Genomic DNA, 20,240 nt, shown 5'->3' on the forward strand with positions numbered 1-20,240 from the left:
CATTATATCTGCTTCCACTGAATGTGGGTTTATCTGATGTTTTCTTATGATTAGATTGAGGTAATGCATTTTGAAAGGAGTGCCACAGAAATAATGTTGTGTCTTCTCAGGGCATCATACCAAGGGATTCATAATGTTGATGAGTCTCATGATGTTAACTTTGATGATTTGGTGAAGGTGGTGTCTGCCTTGTTTTTACATTGTAAGGATACTGTTTTTCTATTTGTATCTAATAAGTATTTTGTAGGAGATACTTTGAGACTATTCAGTATCTTCTAAAACTTTTGTCCACTAATTTTAGCATCCATTGGCTTATTAGATCTTATCTGCAGCAGTTATTACCGTGGTCTTGACCTAATGTTAATTTTTCCATTTTCTTCTTTTCTTTATGTATATTAATTAGGATCATTCTGTAGAGAAGAGCTGTTTCTTCATTCCCATTTAGTTGTATATTCAATTATTTCTTTGTGTTTATGGAACTGTGGATTTTTATTTTTTCTCTGAGGTAAATCCAATGAATCATTATTTTGTTGCTCAATTTGTTCCAGCTTTGACCATTGAGATCTTCAGGTTGGTTTCTTTGACATTTTGACATGCCCCCATCCATGTTGTGAGCACATCCTTCCTTCATTCGTGGTTCCAGGTGTCCGGATTCATATTTTTTTTTAAATATATTTTTATTTTTCAATTACAATTGGCATACAATATTATATTTGTTTCAGGCATACAACATAGTGATTCATAACTTACAAAGTGCACACCAATAATCTAGTACCCATCTGATACAATATATAGTTATTACAATATTATCGACTATATTCCTTATGCTATACTTTACATCCCCATGACTATTTTGTAACTATTAATTTGTATTCTTAGTTCCTTCTCCATTTGTACCCACCTCTTTAACTCCCCTCCCATCTGGCAACCATCAAAATGTTTTCTGTATCTATGAGTTTGCATTTGTTTTGTGTATTTTGTTCTTTAGATTCCACATATAAGTGAAATCATATAGCATTTGTCTTTCTCTATCTGACTTATTCAGCACGATACCCTCTAAGTCCATCTATGTTGCAGATGGCAAGACTTCATTCTTTTTTATGGCGGAGTAATCTTCCATCGTATATGTGTACCATCTCTTTTTTATCTATTGATCCACTGATGGACACCCAGGTTGCTTCCATATCTTAACTATTGTAAATAATGCTGCAATGAACATATGGATTCACTGCAGCATTATGGGTTTCTTCAGGTAAATACCCAGAAGTGGAATTACTGGGTCCTTCTTTGTCTCTTGTTATAGCCTTTTGTTTGTTTGCTACCCCAGCCTTTTTGTTTGTTTCCGTTTTCATGAAACATCTTTTCCATCCCTTTACTTTCAATCTGTGTGTGTCTTTCGATCAGAAGTGAGTCTTTGTAGGCAGCATATGTAAGGGTTTTGTTTTCTTGTCCATTCAGCCACCCTATCTTTAGATTGGAGCATTTAATCCATTTAAGTTAAAACTCATTGTTAATAGATATGTAGTTATCGCAATTTTATTATTCATATTTTTTATCTTTTTTCCTTTTTTCTTCTTCAAGAAGTCCCTCTACTATTTCCTGTAATACTGGCTTGGTGCTGATGATCTCCTCTAGCTTTATTCTTGTCTGGTAAGCTCTTTATCTGTCCTTTGATTCTAAATGATAGCTTTGCTGGATAGACGAATCATCATTGTAGGTCTTTGCTTTTCATCACTTTGAATATTTTTTGCCAACTTCTTCTGGTCTGCAAGATTTCTGTTGAGAAATCAGCAGACAGTCTTATGGGAGCTCCCTTGTAAGTAACTAAACTGCTTTTCTCTCACTGCCTTTAAGATTCTCCCTTTGTCATTAATATTTGGCATTTTAATTATGACGTGTCTTGGTGCGGGCCTCTTTGGGTTCATCTTGTTTGGGATTCTCTGCACTTCCTGGGCTTGTATGTCTATGCCCATCATTATTTCTTCAAATAGGTTTTTCAATTCCTTGCTCTCTCTCCCCTCCGTCTTATATCCCTATGATGCGAATTTTGTTACACTTGATGTTGTCCCAGAGGCCCCTTAAATTACCCTCATTTTATAAGATTCTTTTTTCTTGTTGCTATTCTGATTGGGTGTTTTCCGCTACTTTACCTTCCAAATTGCTGATTTGATCCTCTGCTTTTCTCATCTCCTGTTGATTTCTCATTTAAGTCATTGTAGTCTTCATTTCTGACTGTATTCTTTATGTTTCCTATCTCCATTTATATGTTTTCTATTTCTGTTAAAGTCCCCATTGAGTTCATCTACTCTCCCCCTAAGTTCATTGAGCATACTTATAACTAGCATTTTGAACTCTGCATCTGATAGATTGCTTGTCTCCATTTTGTTGAGTTCTTTTTCTGGGGCTTTTTTCTGTTCTTTCATTTGGAACATATTTCTTAGTCTCCCCATTTTGGCTGCCTCCCTGTGTTTGTTTCTATGTATTAGGGAGGGCTGCTATGTCTCCCAGTCTTAGTAGAGTGGCTTTATGTAGTAAGTGGGTGTCCTTTGGAGCCCAGTGACATGGTCTCCCTGGACACCTGAGCTGGGTGCTCCAGGTGTGTCCCTTGTATGGGTTGTGTGTGCCTTCCTGTTGTAGTTGGCCCTTGGTTGCTATTTGCATGTCAGCTAGAGGGATTGCCCCTTGGGCTGATTAGTTGTGAGGTTGGCCTGTGACTATAGTGGAGGAGCTGTTGTACAGGGGCTGACCCTACAATGCAGGATTCACTTTAGTAGGGCTCTGGTGCCTGCCCAGTCTGCCCTTTGGGTGTATCATTCTCAGATGTGACCTTGGGTTGTACTCCAGCTCAGACTGAAGCCAGCCACTGGGTCTGCAGGTCGGGGTCTCCTTGGAGGGGCTTCGCTGCAGGCCAAGTTCAGCTGCAGCCTGTACCCTGCCTGGGGTGACCTGGCAAGATCCACCAAGCAATCCTTAGATGGCTGCCACCCACACTGGGCTTGGATGTGCCTTGAGAGGCCAAGCCATGAACTGAGGCTGGATGCTGCTAGTGCCAGATTTGAGGCTGCTTAGCCAGGCCGAGGCCAGATTCTGCCCGTTTGGGTTTTGTGAAACTTTGAGAGACTTTAGGAAAGTCCATAGCATGAGCCAAGACAGGCCATTTGTATGGAGAAGTCCTTAAAAGTGGCTTGGTTAGGCTTGCAGGGAAACGCCAGGGCAGGGTGACCAGTGTTAGACAAGTCGATGAAGACAGATATGGTGGCCACCTGTGTCTGCACACTGGGTTGCGGGGTGGGGGCTCAACAAAGAAACAGTGGCTTCTCCCAGTATTTCTGTCTCGGAGAAAGCTTCCCTTCCAGCCCTTGTTCTGAAGCCAGACAACTCAGTTCCTCCCCGTATATCCCTGGTGTCTTTTAGCTGCTGCCCCAGTGCTAGAGCCCAGAGTGAGTCCATCAGCGGGTGAGTCCACGTGTAGGCCCTTTAAGAGGAATGCCTGGGACTCTCGCAGCCCTCCCTTTCACTCAGCCAAAATCTCCGCTGATTTTCACATCTAGATTTCGTGAGGCCTTCTCTTCCTGGAGCTGGTACCCTGGGCTGGGAAGTCTGGTGTGGGGCTGGGACCCATCGCTCCTCTTAGGGGAGCTCTGCTGCCAAAATATCTCTCCCAGTTTTTAATGGCTATCCGCAGGAGCGGGACCAGCCCATTCTGTGTCTCCACCCCTCCTACCAGTCTTGAGGTGGCTTCTTCTATATATCATTAATTATAGGACTTTTGTTCAGCTAGACTTCAGGCGATTTTCAATGATGATTATTCTGTAGTTTAGTTGTAATTTTGATGTGGTCATGAGAGGAGGCAAGCAGTGTTTACCTACTCCACCATCTTCCAGATTCATCTTGTTTTTATTACCGCAGCCTTGAATCAACCACTTCTCCAGAGAGTCCTGGTTCCTTTAATTGGGAAATGATGTTTAGAAACCAAGGTTTGGGTGTTAGATGTACTCAATGCTACTAGGATATCATTAGCTTCTGGGCCCTCACAGCACATTGAGCCATTACATGTGTGTATACTAACACACACACACATACACAGACAGACATACACACACACTCTGTATTTGTTTCTGCCTTACCTTCTTATATATTAAAACTGTCAGTTTATATTGATACCTTGATTCTAATCTTGCTCCACAGGGTTTATTGTAGCCTTCCTCTTTTACTTATTTGTAATTTCTTTTTATGACAATGAGAAACAGCATATTTACTTATTTGCTCAATTTTATATTCACATAAATAATTTCAGAATTTCCAATCTATTTCTCTATGAGAAACAAATTTATTAACTAGATTCTGCTACTTGTATATGTTTGTTTTTTTTCTTTTTTGATCTTTAGTCTGACAGTATTCAGTCAAAATACTATTTTCCAAAGCGACTTTAGGTTAGTTATTTTAGGTTCATTTGTTACTGTTTGTATTCTATTTTGGGTTCCTACAACATCCTGATTGGTTTTATGTTTATTTTTTTTGGTATCTGAAACATTATTATGCAATACAAAAATAAAGTCAGAGCTCTTTGAAAATATATCCTCAGAAAAGTGTTGCTCCCTTCTCATCCCTACTATCCTGTTTGTATTCTCTACTTCTTTCTACCCCATTTCTTACCCATCCTTTGTAGATTAACAATCCCGTTATTCTCAGGTTTGTCCTTTTTGTTTCTGTCATACAATTGAGCAGATAGATATATATGTAGTTTCCTGTATCTTTTGTAGTTTCTTGTATCATCTTGTATGCTACAGAAGAGTAGCATGCCATAAATACTTTTTGCATATTGCATTTTCACTTTACTATGTATGTAGGAAATCACTCCATATTAGTTATTAGGGAGCTTTCTCATTTTTTTAACAGCTGCAAATTACTCCATTATGTAGATATTATCATCATGTACTCAACTACTCTCTGACATGTGGACAGGTTGTTTGTAATATTTCACAATTACAAACAATGCTACAATGACTAACATTGCACATATGTATTTTTGTATTGTTGAGGCTCTATATTCAGGGTGGATTCCTGATTAAGTACATCCCCATCAGAATGGTTTTACCAGCTTTATTTCTATCTTAGTTTCCTATTGCTGCTATACCAAATTACGATAATGTTAATAGCTTAAAACAACTATTTTATTTTATTTTATTTATTTTTAATTTTTTGAATTTACTTATTTATTTTCTTATGGTGACATTAGTTAATGAAATCTAATAAGTTTCCGCTGTACACTTTAACAGTAAGACATATATATTTACACTGTGGGTTCACCTCCCATAGTTAGATTTCTTTCTATCACCACATATTTGACCCCCTTTACCCCATCTACCTCCCCATGCCACTTGATTGTGGTGTATAATCCTTTTAATATGTTGCTGTATTTGGTTCACTAGTATCTTATTTAGGATTTTTATATCTGTGTTCATGAGAGATATCGGTCTGTAGTTTTCTTTTTTTGTCTTATCTTTACCAGGTTTTGGTATCAGGGTAATATTGGCTTCATAAAATGAGTTGAGAAGTATTGCCTCCTCTTCGATTTTTTGGAAGAGTTTGAGGAGAATAGGTATTAAATCATCTTTGAATGTTTGGAAGAATTCACTGGTGAAGCCAACTGGTCCTGGTCTTTTATATATTGGTAGGTTTTTGATGATTGTTTCAATTTCCATACTGCTGATCAGTCTATTTAGATTTTCCAGATCTTAATTCAGTCTAGGGAACCTGTATTTTTCTAAGTACTGGTCCATTTCTTCTAGGTTATTAAATTTGGTGTTATATACTTTTTCATAGTATTCTTGTATGATCCTTTGTATTTCTGTGATGTCTGTCATAAATTCCCCTCTTTCATCCCTGATTTTGTTTATTTGTGTCCTTTCTTTTTTTTAGTGAGTCTAGCCAAGGGTTTGTTAATTTTATTAACCTTCTCAAGGAATCAGCTCTTCGTTGCATTTATTTTTTCTATTGTTTTTTGTTTTCAATTTCATTTATTTCTGCTCTAATTTTGGTTATTTCTTTCCATCTGTTGACTTTAGGCTTCATTTGTTCTTCCTTTACTAGTTTTTTAAGATGAAGCATGAGGTTATTTATTGAGGCTCATTCTTGTTTTTGGAGATAGGCCTGTAATGATATGAACTTTCCTCTTATGACCGCTTTTGCCATGTCCTAAAAGATTTGATATGTTGTATTGTCATTATCATTTGACCTTTTTATTTCTTCCCTGACCTAGTCATTCTTCAATAGCATGTTGTTTAATCTTCATGTATTTGTGGTTCTTCCCACTTTCTTTTTACAGTTGATCTCTAGATTAAAAGCATTATGATCAGAGAATATGGTTGGTATGATTTCAACTCTCTTATATTTGTCGAGGCTATCTCTATGTCCCAGTATGTGGTCAATCCTTGAGAATGTTCCATGTGCACTAGAGAAGAATGCATGAAGAACCGTTTTGGAATGAAAGGCTCTATATATGTCATTATGTCCAGTTAGTCTAATGTGTCCTTTAAGGATGTTATTTCCTTATTGATTTTTTGTTTGGATGATTGGGAGCATAGATATTAATAAGTGTTACGTCTTCTTAGTGCATGATTTCCTTTATTATTATGAAGTGTTCCTCAGTATCTTTCTCTTTTTATTGTAAAGTCTGTTTCATCTGATATTACTGCTACTCCTGCTTTTCTCTGAATGCCATTTGCTTGAAATATCATTTTCTACCCTTTCACTTTGAGTCCGTATTTGTCTTTGGAACTGAGATGTGTCTCCCTGAGGCAGCATTTGTTTTTTGATCCATTCTGCAACTCTGTGCCTTTTTATTGGTGAGTTCAGTCCATTTACACTTAAGGTGATTATTGAAATATGAGGTCTTCTTATAGCCATTTTATCTTTTGCTTTCTGGTAGCTCGGTGTTTCCATTGCTTTCTTGTCCTTGTGTTTCTGTTGTATTTATTTTGTTTGGGCTTTGTATAAGTTTTCCCTCTGGTCCTTGTTTTATGTTCTATACTTCCGTTCTTAATCTTTGCCATGTAGTTACCATTATGAATACGTAAAGGATAGTTATATATATCTACAGTCATCCATTTTCTTCTGCATGTGCCTTGTCTCCATTTCCCTTTGTGAATTTGGATCTTTGGATCCTCCTCATTTCAGTCATTGTCTCAGTTTGTCCCTACGTATACTGAACATTCATTACTATCTTGCTATAGCAAATCTCTTCTTATTTTGTAAACTTATAATGCCCTATTCTTAGTAAAGGTTGCACTCCTCTGCTTCTATCAGCCTGCTAGACACCTTTCTCCTAATTACGTATTTTTTTGTCTTTTTGCTTTAGGTTAGCTGGCCCCTTTCATTATTTCCTGTAATGCAGTCCTCAGAGTGGAGAATTCCCTCAATTTTTGTATGTCTGGAAAGGTCTTAATTTCTCCTTCAAATTTAAAGGAGAGCTTAGCTGGATAAATTATTCTCGGCTGGTAGTTCCATTCACTTAATAGTTTGAATATTTGATTCCTCTCCTTCCTGGCTTGTAAGGTTTGTGCTGAGAAGTCTGATGATAATCTAATGGGGTTTCCTTTATAGGTTACCATCTTCTTTTCCCTGGCTGCCCTGAGAATTCTGTCTTTGTCATTGATTTTTGATAATTTTAATACAATGTGTCTTGGTGAAGGTCTTTTTGGATTGAGATAATTGAGTGTTCTGTTGACTTCTTGAATTCCAAGCTCCAGCTCATTCCATAGATTTGGGAAATTCTCATCTACTATTTGTCTGAAAATGCTATCTAGTCCCTGCTCCTTTTCCTCCCCTTTGAGAATGCCCATTATTCTTGTTTCCTCTCCTGATGTTATCAGCTAGTTCTTGTATTTCTCTTTCATTATTTTTCATTCTTTGGTTTCTCTCTTCTTCCTTCTGATACAGTTCTAGGTTTCTGTCTTCGATGTCACTGATCCTTTACTCCATTTGGTCGACTCTATTTCCCAAGCTTGTTATTTCATTTTTCAACTCTTGCAGTGTGTTCTTTATCTCCAGAAGGTCTTTCAGTTCTTTTTGTGGGTTTCATTCTCCTTGCTAAAGAACTGATTCTGCTCATTTAGTTGTTTTTTCAATTCCTGAAATTATTGATATGAATCCTTTTGGATCTCATTGAGTTTTTTCAGAAATACCATCCCGAATGTCATTTAAGTTGCATATTTCTATGTCTGTAAGCTTATTTTCTGGAGATTTTTCTTTTCTTTTCTGAGATGTCTTGTCACCTTGGTCGTTCATGGTGTTTAATGGACTATATCTCCGCCTGGGCATTAACAGAAGTGTATTCTGATTTTTTGTAGAAAGAAAAGTTATCATATAAAGGTCTCTCTTTACCTGCTGCAAAAAAGCCTCTTTTCTTTTGGTTTCCAGTAGGTGGCGTCTAAGCCTCTTGGATCCCTGCTTTATATAAAGCCTTAATAATGCCGTTTTTCCCCTATAGATGTTTAATCCCGCTCACTACCCTCAGTCTCAGTCTCTATCAGTGTTAGCGACAGATTAGATAGTGTTTGCTCTGATTCCCCTGGGGCTCCTTGGTGTTCAGTCTCAGAGGATATGGGTGGAAGGGTCCTCTGGGTTGGAGGATGGTGACTTTGGCTCAGCCTTGGTTTTGCCACTATGGCGGGTAAGAGTCAACTGTTGTTTCTCCACTGTCCAGTTTCTCTGCTTTTTGCCCTGATGACTGGGCCCTGCCACCGGCCGTGTGGAGCTCACTGCTCTCCCAAGCAGGCTGTTCAGGGAACTCACCGCATCTTCTCCTTTCCCCCTCCTCCTACAGGAAGCTCTGGTGGCTGTGAGAGGCAGCTTCTTCGTTGCTCCCAATCCATTGCTCGACACCCGCGGTTCTGACCTGTAGTAGCTCTTATGTGCAGATCCCATGCTCAGACATGCTGGTGTGCAGTTAGGGTGTTTTTTATTGAGTTTTAGATGTTCAGCTTATTGTTGTTTCAACAGGAGAGATCTGGGGACCTCTCTCACTCCTCCATGTTCCAAATTTATTATTTTAGCTTTGAATGTTGTAAGTTAAATATGTGTCTTACTGGGCAAAAATGAGGATATCAACAGTCTGCCTTGCTTCTGAAGGCCCTTGGATAGAATCTGTTTCCTTGCCTTTTTTATTTCTAACTTTGTAGAATCACTTTGTTTTAAATGTGGGTTTATATGCAATATAGAATTGTTTCACTTTGTGAACCAACCTAAATATCATTTCAATTTTATAAGTGAAAGTCCAATTGCATTTTTGATACATTTAAACTAATTCTTTATATGGTTTTATAATTTTTGGTTGTATAGTTTTTAAAAAGATACTTTAACATTTGTTTTCTTAGCCTTTTTTTTGGTCATGTAATATTTCACTTTTTATAATAAGCAGGAATTTTTTTCTTTTGTTCTAGTGTTTATCTTCATGGTTATACTCCTGTTTATGTAGACAATATTTATTCTTTCTATTACTTGATTGGTCCACTTTAAAAATTAGTCTTTGACTTTTACCTGCTATAGATGAATACACTTATTTTACTTCCCATGTTCTTTTTCCAATTTTGTTAGTTATCTGCTTTTTTTTTATTGTCAAAGCATATTATATTTACATGCTGTTTTGTCACATTTATTCCAACCTTTCACTTAGTCTTAGTTTTATAGTTAAATATATTCAATGTTTTCACCTAGTCCTTTTGCTGAACTTTTTCTAGACATCTATTGATTGGCTGAAGTTTGTACTCTAGCAGTTTCCTTAAAAAGAGCTCATACAAACATTGTCCCCCAAATTCTACCTTGTTTATAGTTGGCCATTTTTTCCTTAAAATAGTATAGTTTATTTAATACTTGTGTCGAATGTTGTTATGAAGAAATCTGATGCCAGCTTGATGTTTTTCCTTTATGTATAGGTAGTTTTATATATATCTGTTGATCTCCCAGATGGTTCTTTAATTATAAAATCATTTTATTAAGGTATTTCTCAGTCTTGACCATTTTGGGTCAGTTTTTCCCAATAATGTGCTATCTTTCAGAATGTAGAGTCAAGTTTTAAAATAGGAAATATTTTTTCTTTTTTATTGATAAAGTTAAAAATATAAGAAAGCATATAGAATAATATAATGAATATCTACCAGCCAGAATTGTTAATTTTTGATACATTTTTATTTTTTGATAAAGAGATAAACTATTTTAAGTACAAGTTCCCTTTGTTCTTCATTCTTAATTTACTTTTCCTCATATACCTCTTGCTCTCAGAAACATAGTCATGAATTTGATACATGTCCTTCCAGTTCATTTTAAAAACATTTCTTGTAAACATGCATCTGTAAAAAAAAGTTTTATTTTCATAGGTAGTATTCTTTACATTTTGTTTAGCAATTTGCTTTTATTACTCAACATTGAGATTTATCTTTGATGAGTCTACATATAATATAGTTCTGTTTTTTTTTTATTTGCTATATAGTATTCCATGTTTTGAATTTACCACATTTTATTTAAACATTTCCCTACTGAGGGCCATTTAGCTTGTTGCCATTTTTTTGTATCTCACTTAAGTAGCATGGTATGTTTCCATGCACATGCATATAAACGTTTGTCAAGGATTTGTACCTAGAAGTAAAATTGCTGGGGCATAGGAGTGCATATTTTATTTTACTAGATACTCAAATTGTTCTTAAAAGTGATTGTATCAATTTATACTTCTACTAACAGTGAGTAAGAGTTTCTGTTTCTTTATTCTCTTGATATTCTCCAGTTTGTTTTTGTTTGTTCTTGATATTGTCTAACTTAAATTCTTGCCAGTATGATGGGAGAGAAATGCTCCTGGAGTTGTTTTGATTTACTTAGTAAGATTGAGCATTTTCCCAGAAATGCATTGTCCATTTAGTTTTTCTCTTCTGTGAATTACCTGCTCATATTTTTAACCCATTCTTTGTGGTTAGGTTATTTGTCTTCATGATCTCTAAGGACCTTGGAGTCCTCTGCTAGGTGCTCTGAAGCCAGTCAGTGAGAGTAAGAGAGAGGAGACACACACGCGTGCGCGTGTGCACGCACGCACACACACAGAGAGAGAGAGAGAGAGAGAGAGAGAGAGAGCGCACCTCTCCAGTCATTTTTAATGGACCAGCCTGGAAGGAGCATTTGCGGCATTTATCACTTCTGACTGGCCAGAATTCAGTCACATGGCTGCAAAGGGAGGATGGGAGAGGCAGGCAGTTTCCTGTGTAACTAGGAAGAGAAGGCAAAGGCAAACTATTTGCTAGATATAGTGTTCTTTCTAGTAGTTATGTCTCCCTTTACCTTTTCTCATTTTCAATTTTACTTTATTGACCATAATTTCCATATCTGTTTTGAACAGTTGCTATCTGTTTTTTTTTCTTTTTCTTTCTGACATCATGGGACTATTTCAGGTATTTCACACTAACTGTGTCCATTTTCTTCTATTCCTAGCTTTGTGTATGTATGTATGTATGTATATATTTTAATGAGGAGAGGCTTTTGGATTTTATATATTTTCACCATCTTACAAGGCAATTATTTTTTTCTCATTTTTTACTTTTTCTTCTATAGCTATTAATAAAAGAACTCTATAACAATTTATGGTAAAGGATTTCCTATTGTTAGGAAATTTTTTATATATTTATATGCATATTTATATATACTTTAAATACATATTTATGTATTTAGGCTGCTTTTCTAAAACTTTCAATTTAGTTTCATCAAAACAACAACTGTCAGGGAACTATTTTTCTATTCTGGATTGCATAATTGGTCATGTGTATTATTTGTTTAATGTACTGCTTAATTTGATTTTAATATTTAAGAATTTTGCCTGTTATTTATAAGGGAGATTGGTCTGCTGTAAGAATAGCGAAATAGATCAGTGGAACAATAAAATACAGAAATACACCGTGTATATGTGAGAATTTAAAAGGTAGCTTTCAAACCAGTGGTGCAAAGAGATTTTCTTAAAACATTAGATAATGTTTATATAAGATTGGCTTTTGGAAAGTTTTTCTTAAAATAACATCAAGGCTAGACTCTATAATGGAAAAATTGAGAGGTTTGACTTCATAATTTTTTAAAAATTTATCAAAAGCACTATAAATGAAGATACCATATGACAGTAAAAAGTGATGATTTGAGAGAAAAAATAGTTATAAAACCTTAATGCCCTAAATTTATAAATTACTTCTATAAATCACTTAAAAGAAGATCCACGGTGCAATTAAAATATGTATAAATGATACAAATGAAGAATCCCCAAAGAAACCACAAAATGTGTATAAAAGATAGTGTATAAAAATGCTCAATGTTATAATCAGATAATTGCAAATTAAAACAATAATGAGATACTCTACTTGTAGGGGCAAAGATTTAAGAATGATGTTAATGTGTATGAGTTTGAAGACATGTACTTTATGTTGCTGATAGGAATGCACATTGATGAAAATTATTTTGGAGGGCAGTTTGATAATGGATATTACTGTCTAAAATATGTATATAGTTTAACACTTCCACTTTCAGGAATGAATCCTATAAAAATATAAATTATACAAAAAACATTGTAGAAGCTACTTTGTGATCAATTTTTACAAGTTGCTTATAAGAAATTATAAAACATATATACACATATGTAAGACATTTTATTTTAACTTTATAACATTTAAATGAACATTCATTAGTCTTGATATAGTGCTAAGGCCTTTTAGGCCTTTGTTCGAACATGATTGGAGTACAGCATTGTCTTTTTTACCACACTCATAATGCTCTATCTACAATTTCCAGTTGATTTCTTTTAAAATGAAGCAAAACACTTGCAAAACAAAGTGAGTATAGAATCTTTGTAGAGTTTTAGGTTTTTAACAGGCTTTCACCATTTTCATCCACAGTTAAAAACATGTTTTAAGTAACTATTAGCCTGTTTTTCTAAAGCTTTCAACTTAATTTCATTAAAACAACAACTCTCTTTCAGCACTCAATTATGTAATTAAAGTATGTAATTATAAATGCTAAGTACAACTGAACTAAACCAGGTTGAGACTACAACTGAATTTTGGCAAGCAACTCAGCTTTTGGTATACGAGTGCAAAAAACCTATTAATGTGGCTGGTTACCTAAATTATAGTTCATCCATTCTGTGAGTGAGGTAGCTTTAGATGTACTAATATGAAAAAATGTCTACAATGTTTTAAGTTAAAAAAAAATTAAAGCAAGTTGTAAATAGTATGTATATAAAAATTGCTAGTTGTGTGTTTTTATGTACAAAGAAAATTCCAGAAGGATATAGACTCAACTGTGAACAGTAGTCGTCTTTGGAATGACATCCCAAGAGAGAATACTTTCTACTTTATACATTTTAAATTCCTTGAATATTTTACAATAAATATCATTTCTATTTATAAGAAAAAAGGAAAAATGTTATAGAGCAGCCCTAATGCTAGACCTCAGCTGTAGCTCCCACACAGATCCAAATTGATATAGAAGTTCTTCCATGTGTTTTTCCTGTGATAGTCCTTTCAATCAGCTGTGGTCAGAATGGGAGGTTCATGCTCCTCTCTGCTGTGTTCTGCTCTGCATCCTGTAAGTTTTTTTATGCTTCAGGTATGTTTCTCTTGACATTTCCCCATAGTGACAGAATTTTACAAATCACCCTGGTTCAGTCCTTTCACAGGGATTTTAATGGAAGGAAGGTATAAAATGCAAGGAAGGCTTAGGTCATATTACTGGTCTTAGAAACTTCTTTCTTTCCTCAGAATTTTCTTTTATATTACTGATTATTTTCTATGTATCCTTCAAAATATAAGTTCAGAAATAAAATCTTCATGGAATTCTTATTGAAATCAACTTGATATGAATTAACGGGGTAATCAAGCATGCATATGTATTTTTTTCATTTTATGTAGTTATGTCATATTTTTATTTAAATTTTCTTTAATTTCATAACTTTTTAGTGTTCCTCTGTACCATACTCCCTTCTCTTTTTCAGTTATTTATATACCAATTGTAATTTCACTCATTACTTTTACTTTAAATTCTCTTCCATTATCTTAACCACTTGCAGTCTGGCTTCTGCTCCTCTAATTTGACTAAATCCAGGTGCTTTCTTCATTTTCATATTCCTCAGCCTAATGAGATGTATAAGATAGTTCTGACCCCAATTCTTTTTCTCTGTCCAAAGCTGTGTTCTGTTTCTCTCTCCCTTTAACTGTCTCCTGTCCCTATTTTTCTGTCTTCATTCACCATATGATTTTTGTCATATTAACCTGGATCCCCATGCAGTACTGTCTAATAGGACATTCTGTGGTAATGGAAATGATCTATATCTGTGCTTTCCAATACAATGGCCACTAGCCATGTTTGGCTATTGAGCACTTAAAATATGACTATGTGTGACCAATAAACTAAATTTTTAAATTTTTTAATTTTAATTAAATCACCCTATGTGGTTAGTGGATGATATATTGGATGGCATAGCTCTATATAGTCTTTTACAAAAGGATCCAATCTATAGGTCTGTGTGTCATTGGTCAAGTTATTCATTGGAACATATTGTGGGCATAAGCAGCAAACTGTCTTCTTAAGAGTGCCCGATAAGGTACAAATCTCCAGTTGTTAAAAAAAAAAAAAAAAGTTGTAGGTATGTAATGTACAGCATAGGAAAAATAGTCAATATTATTGTAATAACACCTAGTGACAGATGGTTACTGGATGTATTCTGGTGATCACATGAAAAGGAATATAAATATTAAATCACTATGTTGTACACCTGAAACTAATATAATATTCTATCAACTATACTAAAAAAAAAATGATTTCCCCATAACTCTTGTCATTTTTACTCATACTTTCAATGAAATCTCCTGGGTTTCATACCAGATGATTTACTTCATCAGTATATCTGCCATTTTATCTACTGCTCACCAATTGAGCATGTGGGAAACTAGTCCACAATCTAGTAAGATCTTTTCCTCTTCTAGCATTATACATAAGCCTACTTACTATGTAGTTCTGGCTGCATGCCAAAGTTGATCACACTTTGACTTATAACTTCCATTCATTTACAGCTAGAAATTACATATCTCTAATATCTAATACATTGCCTGGATACATTTTAATCTTAAAGGGTTTACCTTTCCCATTCTTAGTCTTGCCACTTGGCTGTCAGCCTATTTCGTAATCCCATGATGTAACAGATATCAGATATCACATCAGCCTATTATGTAATCATATGTAATGATATCTGAGCCTACTAGTGGTATAGGTATAAGAATTACTTAATGAGTATATATTGTTACATTTTATAAGTATCACTGAATATCTATAATGAGCCAAACACTGCTAGATATATTCTAAATATATTATTTCTTGTTTTTATACCCTGTTTGCAAGGTCATCTCATTTTGCCTGCTAGGAAACTGAGGCTCAAACGATAGGTTAATCCATTTGTTAAAAGTAGAATAACTGGCTAACTAGATGTAGAGTTAGGATTCAAACCTACCTTTTCAGACCCCAAACTCTGTGTTGTTTCCAGTGTGCAACATGGATGCCTATTTAGCTCTCTTCCATTTTGCCTGAATCCATAACTTCCCTTTTTCCTCAGTCAGTTACTGATAAGGGTGAATTGTCTTCTCTCTTGCTGAATGCCATCATTGACCTCTAAGTATTTCTCTATTCCAGTCATAGTATATCTTCCACATATACAATATTTATTCCTGTTCTCTACTTTCCCTGGAAATACCCATATAGAGTTCCTTTCCTCACAGTATTTATCTGCCTAAATCTAGAATATCCTTTTTTCTTTTTAGAGTGGTTGAGGCTCCAGGCACCTCAAAATCCCCTATATCAGAAATGTCTGTACACCTGAAACTAATATAATATTCTTCTCCCATCAGGCTTTTTTTTTTTTTTAAACTCAGCATTGTATTAAGCATTAGATAAAACTGCCATTTACCTGGAGTAGAGAAAAGATCTATTCTTGATAAGAGGGAATATAGTGGCCCTGAGCAATGGATATAGGAGACAAGGTTGTAGGAGAGTGAGGGAACAGAAGTAGTTGTACTTCTGCAGGAAGAATGAACAACAGTGTGGACCTAACAGAGGATAAGTGAACAAAGCCCTCTCGGGCCCAGGTTAAGATAGGGGTCCAAGTAAGAGGAAGTCCACAGCTGTGCATAGGAAGAACTGGTAGGAGTGGGAGCTTTCCTTGAAGTAGAGGGTATATCAGAAAGAAGAAAGATAGATACATAATATGTTTTTCACTTTTCAATTTTGTACTGACCTAGTGTGGAGGCACTTTGTTTTCAAAAGATGAGAAAGTTATGGAAAAAATATATCTAATTAACCCCCAAATGCTAACATATGCAGTTCTAAAATAATCTCTAAGCATATCAAAACATGAAAATGACTCCACCATGGGAATGACTGTATTTTGGAATGCCTATCAAGGCTTTGAAAATCAAGCTCACATTCTCCAGAAATTATTCCTTAACAAGCTAGAGAGTTCTGATCTGTTTTTCTTTTATACAACTAATAATCAGTATCATGTGAACTAATCATTCTTTGTGTGCCATGTTAAATTTTTGTACTCAGAATTTTTATCTTTCTCCTTAGAGTTTAGAAAGGGAAAAGGACCTGTGTCTCAGAATTTTCCCCCTTCTACTAGGTGCTCTAGTAGTAGGTTGTCTATAGGTGAATATATTAGCTGATTATTGTGGTGCGACATAAAAAGGACTTATTCATTTTCTTTTTTGAGATCATTTTTCAAACAGTAGTTTTCTTTCTGTTTTAGTTTTCTTTCTGTTTTATTTCAACCAGTATCCTTTCCAGAAAGTATCAGGCATGTACTCTGTGGCATCATTTTTCTCTCAATGATGAGTAAAGCTGACCTCCAGATTCCTTCTAGACACTGAGAAAGAACTTTTTTTCCTCTGATCCCTGATAAAATTTAGAAGTTGTTGAGCATTCTGTCAGCATTCATTCATTCAACAAAATGCTGCCATTGTCCTAGGCACTGGAAGCAACAGTAAGAAGAAAAAGAAGTAAACATCAATCTCTGCCCTCTTGGAGCTTTAGTCTTATTAATAGAACCGGACAGTGCAAGATGGACTGGAGACTTTAAAGACTAGAGGCAGAAAAACTGTAATTATGGTCTAATCAGTTATCTCCAATTCCTTATCTTCTTGGCATTTAGCTTTGTCTGCATCTTGATGCCCTACATTTACCATTTTTCCAAGCTCCTCCTCATCACCAATATATATACCTTCCTCTGTCAGCCCTCTTCATTCTTTTTGCTTTCTTTGTATTTTGTTAATATTGCATGACCATATTTGAGAGATGTCAGAACCATGTACTTTACCCCAGTTAAATTTTTCAATCTCTTCTATAACAGTTTTCATTCTCCTTGCAAAGGAAAAAAGGAGACATTTGCTTTTTTGATATTTTTCAGACTGGGAGTCTTGGTATGAAATCAAGGAATTATCTCCAAAACGGTACACTGATGAAGAAGAAATATCCCAGAGGATCATAATGGAAAGAATTACAAGTTCTGACCTTGAATGCCCCAGTTTCCAAGGAGCTTGGAAATATGAGAGTGAATTTGAACAGCATCATGGAAATCAGGAGAGGAATTTCAGGCAAGTGAGAAGTCTTAAGGGAATCTCTTCTGTGAAAAGAGACAGAGAATATAATTATTCAGAGAGAAGCATTCTCTTGAAGTCAGTATTTTTAACACAACAGAGAGTTCCCACAGTAGAACAAGTATATAAATTTGATATTTATGATAAAATATTCTCTTCAAATTCAGTCCTAATTGAACATAAAAGACAACATGCTGAGAAGGAATCTTTAAGGGGTAATGAATGTGAAGAATTCAACCAAAGTACATACCTTAGTAAAGACACGGGAATTCCTCCTAGGGAGAAACCTTATGATTTTTCAAATTTCTTAAGTTTCCACTCATTACTTACTCAACATCAAATAACTCATTTGGGAAAATTACCCCATGGATACAATGATGCCTTTAGCTGTTATTCATTCTTCACCCAACCTCAGAGAATTCACAGTGGAGAGAAACCATATGCATGCAATGACTGTGGAAAAGCTTTTAGCCATGACTTCTTTCACAGTGAACATCAGAGAACTCATATTGGAGAGAAACCATATGAATGTAAGGAATGTAACAAAGCCTTTAGACAGAGTGCACACCTTACTCAACATCAGAGAATCCATACTGGAGAAAAACCCTTTGCATGCAGCGAATGTGGGAAGGCCTTTAGCCGTTATGCCTTCCTTGTTGAACATCAGAGAATTCACACAGGAGAGAAACCATATGAATGTAAGGAATGTAACAAAGCCTTCAGACAGAGTGCACACCTTAATCAACATCAGAGAATTCACACTGGAGAGAAACCCTACAAATGTAATCAATGTGAGAAAGCCTTCAGTAGACGCATAGCCCTTACTCTGCATCAAAGAATTCATACAGGAGAGAAACCCTTTAAATGTAATGAATGTGGAAAGACCTTTGGCTATCGCTCACACCTTAATCAACATCAAAGAATTCATACTGGAGAAAAGCCCTATGAGTGCGTCAAATGTGGAAAGTTTTTCAGGACTGATTCACAACTTAATCGACATCATAGAATTCATACTGGAGAGAGACCTTTTGAATGCAGTAAATGTGGGAAAGCCTTCAGTGATGCTTTGGTTCTAATTCATCATAAGAGAAGTCATGCAGGAGAGAAGCCCTATGAATGTAGCAAATGTGGGAAGGCCTTCAGTTGTGGCTCATACCTTAATCAACATCAGAGATTTCATACTGGGGAGAAACCCTATGAATGTAATGAATGTGGGAAGGCTTTCCATCAGATCTTGTCCCTTAGGCTACACCAGAGAATTCATGTTGGAGAAAAACTCTATAACTGTAATAAATGTGGGAATAATTTTAGCTGTGCCTCAGCCCTTAGACGACATCAGAAAATTCATAATAGCAAAACTCTCTGATTATAGCAAGTATAAGAAAGAAAACATTTAGTTACCACTCAGTCCTTATTAAATATCAGTGAATTCTTTGGTTAGTAATTCTATGAATGTAGTACATATGGAAAAGCCATCACTTCATGAGCATCCCTTATTTGAAATAGCCTGAGTAGTAGACATCTGTTACTTTGTGATCTGTTCTATGTCCCATTTGAGACTTACCTCACCTTCAATGCATACGATTATGATGAAACTATTAATTAGGGAGAGCAGAGGATTGGTCATAGGTGGCCAGTTATTTCCTTCAACCTAGTGATTAATAAAGGATTAGCAAATGGCCCTGTCCAGACAAAGAGAGCCCTAGGGGATATTGTTATGACTAGTAAGAGAAGTGTTTGTTTGTTTGTTTGTTTTTTCCAGGAATTGCAAGTTTCAAGAATTTAATAAAATTAAAAACTCACCAGCAGTTTTTTGTTGTTCTATTTTTTTTTTTTTTTGCCATTACATGAAAGTTTTCCCAACACAAAGGAAAATAGAGATGAGAGAGAAATCTGATGAAATTGTTTGATCTCCTGGATCCAGTCATGCTTGAAGTCTTCTCAATCCTTTACTTTTTCATTTTTGTGATCCAATAAATTTCCTATTTTGCTTTAGTTAATTTGAATTGGATTTTTGCCTTTTGGAATTACTTGACCCTAAGTTTGCTATACATGTAAGAAAGCCTTGATCTTTTATATGGCATAATTATTTATCCTAAGGAGTTGAATACACAGACTTCATAAAGCTGAGAGAGCTGCTTCATTTTATTTGTTGATAAAAATTAATTCAGTACTTATTAGTCTGTTTCACAACATGGATGAATTTTTAAAAATTCACCTAGTAAAATCCTTAACAGGTTTTCTTGTAAGGAATTAAAATAAATTTGTGGCAGTGACTCACTATATGCCTTCAAATAAAGAATGGCAAGCTAAGAGAGTAATGGATCCATTGATTTAATGAATGGCTCTTCATCTTAAAGGAATTGATTTTCTGCTTTCAGTGTGGGTTTAAACATATGTTTTGATAGAATATAATAAGATAGAATTGATATTGAGGACTTTTGTGGGTGTGTTGTAAACTTGGTTTAAGAAGTTTAATATAATTTCTTTGGAACTAGAGATACCAGATAAAAACATTGCTGGTAGACAGAATGATCCATTTTCAACTAATGGTAAAAATAAGTTGGAACCTAAAAT

The 20,240-nt window shown here is 35.3% G+C and overlaps 1 protein-coding gene across 1 annotated transcript in view; it reads left to right on the top strand.

Annotated features, from left to right (window-relative positions):
* The window catches only part of ZNF527 (zinc finger protein 527), a 28,253-nt gene extending 8,273 nt beyond the window's left edge, over positions 1 to 19,980 (top strand). The window contains exon 5 of the mRNA XM_039846242.1: positions 17,474 to 19,980. Coding sequence (XP_039702176.1) covers positions 17,474 to 19,029 — 1,556 coding nt within the window. The 3' untranslated portion in view covers positions 19,030 to 19,980. The remainder of the gene's footprint in view (positions 1 to 17,473) is intronic.
* The last annotated feature ends 260 nt before the right edge of the window (positions 19,981 to 20,240 follow it).

Source organism: Pteropus medius, unplaced genomic scaffold (genome assembly GCF_902729225.1).
Source record: "Pteropus medius unplaced genomic scaffold, Ma_sr-lr_union100, whole genome shotgun sequence".
NCBI lineage: Eukaryota > Metazoa > Chordata > Mammalia > Chiroptera > Pteropodidae > Pteropus > Pteropus medius.